Here is a 5,694-nt window from a genome sequence, read left to right on the forward strand (position 1 = left end):
GTGTGTGTGTGTGTGTGTGTATTTGAATTAATAACATGGTCTTAAATTACATTTTTGATACCATATGAAGGGTTTTAACTTTAATGTTTGGCCTAATGGCTCATGCAGCGAGCCTTTTAACTATCCCTCTCTACACAGTGTGCTTCATCAAATGTTGCAGCGTTTTCTGTTGCCATGGCTACCCTCTCGATGCAGCGAAGAGCGGTGCAGGCTGTAGACTTTGCAGATGCAAGAACAGGCACAAGTCCATTAAGGGAGACTGATGAGGAATGTCAGAAATGTAAAAGACGGAGTATTAGGGAGTCTTTTCCTTATATAATGCAAACTCAGAAATGTCCGAGAGCACACGCCTCTGGAGCAACTAGGGTGTTGCTCTGGGACACAATGGTTGATGTATTGTGGTGGGAATCGAACCCAGATCTCCCACACCATATATAACCATATGTTATATCCACTGCACCTTCACCACCCCTTAACCCTTATGTTGTCTTTGGGTCAAACTGACCATTTTCTGTTTAAAAATCAATTTTTTCACAAAAAAATGGGCCGTTGAAATAAGCGCTGAAAATGTCAACACCAAATACAATATAAATACAAGAAAACACCAAATACATAAAAAAAAAACCACCCACAACATTTAAAAAGTGACAAAAATGTGGGGAAAAGCGATGATGATTTTTTTTTTCATGGTTGACGGGAAGACAACACAAGGTTAAAGACTGTGAGCGAGCGTACGGCACTTTAATTTTGAGACTTTCTATTTCTTGTTTCCCCTCACCCGCGTTTTCTCTGATAACATCGACAATAAATTGACGTTTTTCCAGCGTTGGGCCGGCTTCAAAAATTGAAAAAAAAACAAGAAAAATCCCAGAGGGAAAGCTCTGTGTCTCGCCTGTGACTCACACAGTCATGCGCCCTGTGTGCAGAGCAGGTACAGCCGTTTCGCACATACACTCCGCATCTGTTACACGTTTTTTGTTTTTTTTTCTGTACAAGGCCATGTTGGGTAAACTGCCGGCATATTTGTGTAATCTTCTCAAACTGAAGTCCAGCTGTTTTCATCTCCTGTCCACCAGGTGGCGCTCTCACCAGGTTTCCAGGGTTTTTACTGAGCTGGGGAAAAAGCCTTCTCTTACTTTGCTCGATGGTCTTGGAATAACTTGCAAAACTTGCTCCATCTAAATGATTTAGTCCCATTATATGATTTTAAGGCCATGGTAAAATGCCATGTGACTCAAAAATGTAACTGCCACATGTGACCTGTTGCTCTTCCTCTATGTGTGATGCTTGTTTGTTTGTGTCGACTCTGCTGTATTTCTGTTTAAATTATAACTAATGTGCCGTCTTGCCCATGGCTCCCTTTGAAAAGAGATTTCAATCTTATGGGACTTCCTGGTTAACCCTCTGAGCCCGAGACACTCGCCCGCGAGTAAAAAAGTACCTCTGATTCATAGTTTAATAACTTTTGAACCATACAAGTGATTTACTCACTTTCGGTTTTGTTTGAATCCTGACGATTTCATGTTTACGGCGGTCTTTTCCGGGTCTTTCTAGCTCGCTCCTCATTCTCTCTCTGTGTCTGTCCTGTCTATTTTCAGGAAGTGCATGCCCATATATGGGAGATAAAGGCACCCCTCTAGTATGGAAGGCCAGAGGGGACAAAAATGCCTATATACTCTATGGAAGGCCAAATAATGCACTATTTAGACACACATTTGCTTGTATAACATTGCTTTGGGTGTAATATCAATAAATATGACATTATTATGTTATTATTGGCATAAGTAAATGTCATGAGAGCAAAACGTCTTGACTTTTTTGGAAAAAATGCATGTATTTTGTCAACTGTATAAGTTATAATGATTATTTCTTCACAGTGTGACTCCCAAGACATATGAGAAGTGGTTTAGAGGTTTTACTTATATGTCTGTGATGTCAACACATATCTGGAAGATTCATTTATTTATTTATCTTTAAGGCCCTACAACCATTTTTAACATGCAAGTGACCTCACTGCAACCCAAATATTCTAATAACCCAGTTTGTCCTAAAAAAAATGATGTTCATATCTTGACTGTAGACAACAGGGTTGATGTTTTACAAGTTATTATAAAATAAATCCAGACGGAAATTAAACTGTAAAAATGGCCTCAGGGCCCCCAGGGTTAAATAAAGGTTAAATAAAATAAAATTAAAAAGTCGCACAAGCTACTTTACAGTTAGGGCTGGGTGCTGAACTCGATACTCTATAGGCACAGACCGAATTGCCTCTTTAGTATAGAAACAAATGCTTCATGTCATTCGGTACCAAATTTGAATCAGTCAGTGAGCCAATAAGCATGCAGCATGCTTCTACCAAGATCTAATAATGTTTGTGATTGGCTGCCTTACATTGCACATCGTAGAGGCAGGCAGGAAAAACTCATGTAGTTGGAGCTGAAAAATATATACAACGGGTTTTGCCATAATTCAGACTGTTGTAATTAGCTTTTTGTGAAAATGGATTTTACAAATTTGGTGTTATATAGTAAGCATCGTTCAGGAACCAGTATTGAACATTTTAAAACCCTAATACCCAGCCCTGTTGATAGTGGTTATGTTTTTAGGTTTTGGGGGAGAACTGCAGTATTACCTGTTACCCTTTCCTTGCCTTTTACGTTGTGTTCCTCCTCCGCAGGTCAGTTAAAGCTGAAAATGAGTGCAGTAGGGGAGAACCCCCTGGACCCTGCCACGCCAGAGTCACGCAAGAGGAGGGGCTCGCCATGTGACACATCAGGGCAAAGGTAAAGAGCCAGCCGCGTGCTCCTTGTTCTGCAAGCGACAACATAAACGTTACCATAGCATCCCCAGACATCTGGGAATTATATGGGACACAAGTTGACATTGGAGGAGCCCAAAACCACACAGCCTCTATCTGCCCACACTACCATGACACAGAGCTGGTTTAAACCCAGTGGGGGGGATTGTTTCAAATGCTCCATTCTTAATTAGAAATATATATAAAGAAATTACAAGAACAAATAGAAATAAGAAATAAAAATGGGGAGGGGTTGTTTCATATGCTCCATTCTTGAGAAATATTTAGAGAAATTACAAGAACATATAGAAATGAGAAATAAAATAGAACAACAGATATGTAAACAGAATTGAAAAAAAATATGTATGTAAAAGTGACATAAAAATATGCATCATACTTAAGTGTATAGCATCTGCATATATATATATATATATATATATATATATAAGAGAGATATGAAACAGGAAAAATATGAATACTATAATATATACAACCAAGTGAACAGTAATGTAAATAAGAATTGCTGAGAAATGGGGTCTATTGTGTTGTATAAATAAATGCAGTAAAATAAAATCGGAAAAAGTCTGCAAAATATCCCTTAAATAGTTCAATATGAGCTCCACCTCAACCAACTACAACAGTAAAATCTGGCTTTTACATTAATGAGTAATAATAATCTAATGATATAATAAATAATAGTCTAACAGTCACATGGGACATAAATCTGCTTTTACTACTTACTTTTGTATTGCTTACTCAGAATATTTTCTTTATCCTTATTGTTATCTTTAACTCAAGTAACATTTTCAATGCAGGACGACTTTTTCATGTTACGGAGTATTTTTACAGCGTGCCATTAGTACTTTTACTCAAGTAAAGGCTCTGAATACTTCCTCTAACACTGGGGGTGACGACGAGACACGAGAAGAAGAAAGTGAAAGTCTTCTGGATCTCTAAAAGGCTTCTGCAGAGTTCAGAACATGAATGTGCTCAGTGTGCTGTGTGTGAGTCTCTGAAGCCCAGTAGCTGATGTAAGGTGATGTAACAGCCCAGCCAGCATTTCTACAAAAACTGCACACAGCCACCGACCTGCGCATTCACACAGCAGCGTACCTCCCCCTCCACCCCCCCACCCCTCCTCACCCCTCCCTCCCTTGGTCACCACGCCTGTGTGTTCTGGCCGGCCAGTGCGCTGACCTACTTTTGCTGTTGTCGTCTCACACACATACTCACGCACACTCGCACATACTCGCGTATACACACATTCCTTTTTCATGTTTACCACATGTCTTGCTGTAACTCGTCGGTGTGAAAGTATAACAACGAAACTGGGGAGTAAGGTTAAGCACAAGGCTGTGCATAGAGTCAAGAGGTTTGAGTTAAAGGTGGATTTTGCTTTTTTCCTTTTTTTGTGTCAATGACTTATGGCTTCAACTTTCTTGTTTACACATAAAGGAAACAAATTACAGGAAGCTGGGTGAAGATCCTCTGCTCTGTAACAGGACATTGGGGTGCTTTTTCCCAACTCTGATCATTTAAAACCACCTGTTTGAGAAAGAAACACTTTTAATCAGACATTCAAATGTTTTAATCTTTAAATAATTTTAGTTGACCTTAAACAGCATCGTGTTTTAGATGGATTTTAACAGAAAGCATCATAAAGTCAAGTAAAGATCAGGGCTTCTCACTACAGAGTGCAAATCAGATCCTTCACAGCACAACAGACCTTTTTTTTTTCTTTAACTGTGAAGAGGACTAGTTCTTCCCACAAGCCATGGCCATCGTACATAAACTATTTCCCATTCAAATAAAATAGACAAAAGAAAAATTAAATCTAGTCGATGTGGAATGTGAGAAAATGAATCTTTGTGATTCAGTCTTTTTTCTTTGACAACAGAAATTAAACCTGAAAAGTGGGAAAAAGGGTGGTCTTTATTATCCCCCGCTCTCTGTTTTCCCAATTCATTTTGTATTTTTATTTTATAGTCTTGCTTTTCCATCGAGGCCGACAGGAGACTTGTTGCTGCCACCTTTATGATGTCTGTGCTGGACTATGGCAATGCTGCATGTACATACATGCATTACAATTCCTTCGCACTTATGAATATTGAAATTAAATCTGAAATGAAAAAGTCCTGAAATGTTGAATCACAGCTCACTTTCTTTGTGTATCTTTAAAAGACCAAGTGCAAGTGATTGTGTGTGTGTGTGTGTGTGTGTGTGTGTGTGTCTGCGAACGTGTGTGCCTCTGCAGCGTGGAGAAGCGGAGGCGGGAGCTGGAGTGCCGCTACATCGAGGAGCTGGCTGAGCTGCTGTCGTCCAACATGGGCGACATTGCCAGTCTCAGCGTCAAGCCGGACAAGTGCCGCATCCTCAAGAGCACCGTGGACCAAATCCAGCAGATGAAACAGCGTGAGCAGGGTGAAGGACGCGCACACACACACACACACACACACACACACACACACACACACACACACACACACACACACACACACACACACACACACACTCACACTCACTCATATACTCACAGGTAAAATATTACAGTCAGGATTCCTGGAATACGATGAACTTTTGTGAGGTGTTCTTCCTATCTGTGCCTTACAAGAAAGTAGCAGAATTTACAGATACTCTTATCATACTTAAAACATTTCTTTTATCATGTTATATCAATAATAGGTATTTATGTCCAGTTGGACTGAAAAGTTGTAAAACAATTTAGTCAGAGAGAAAAAAAATAGGCAGGACTTTTAGGAAAAGTTCCAACTTGGAAACAACTTGTCATGGCTCCCACATACAGCTTAACCAAATACTCAGCTATGAAGATGTGTGCACACTCCGGTTTTGCAAATATTACAAAGACATTTTTCACTGATTTTAAAAATGAATTTCTT

General features: G+C 39.6%; 1 protein-coding gene across 3 annotated transcripts in view; it reads left to right on the plus strand.

Annotated features, from left to right (window-relative positions):
* Positions 1-5,694, plus strand: part of ncoa1 (nuclear receptor coactivator 1) — a 65,584-nt gene that overhangs the window by 29,128 nt on the left and 30,762 nt on the right. For all 3 annotated transcript variants that reach the window (XM_032543037.1, XM_032543035.1, XM_032543036.1), the window contains 2 exons: positions 2,678-2,783; positions 5,052-5,218. In XM_032543037.1, the coding sequence (XP_032398928.1) occupies positions 2,695-2,783; positions 5,052-5,218 (256 nt within the window). In that variant the 5' untranslated portion in view covers positions 2,678-2,694. The remainder of the gene's footprint in view (positions 1-2,677; positions 2,784-5,051; positions 5,219-5,694) is intronic.

This window comes from Etheostoma spectabile, chromosome 18 (genome assembly GCF_008692095.1).
Source record: "Etheostoma spectabile isolate EspeVRDwgs_2016 chromosome 18, UIUC_Espe_1.0, whole genome shotgun sequence".
In the NCBI taxonomy this organism is placed as follows: Eukaryota; Metazoa; Chordata; class Actinopteri; order Perciformes; family Percidae; genus Etheostoma; species Etheostoma spectabile.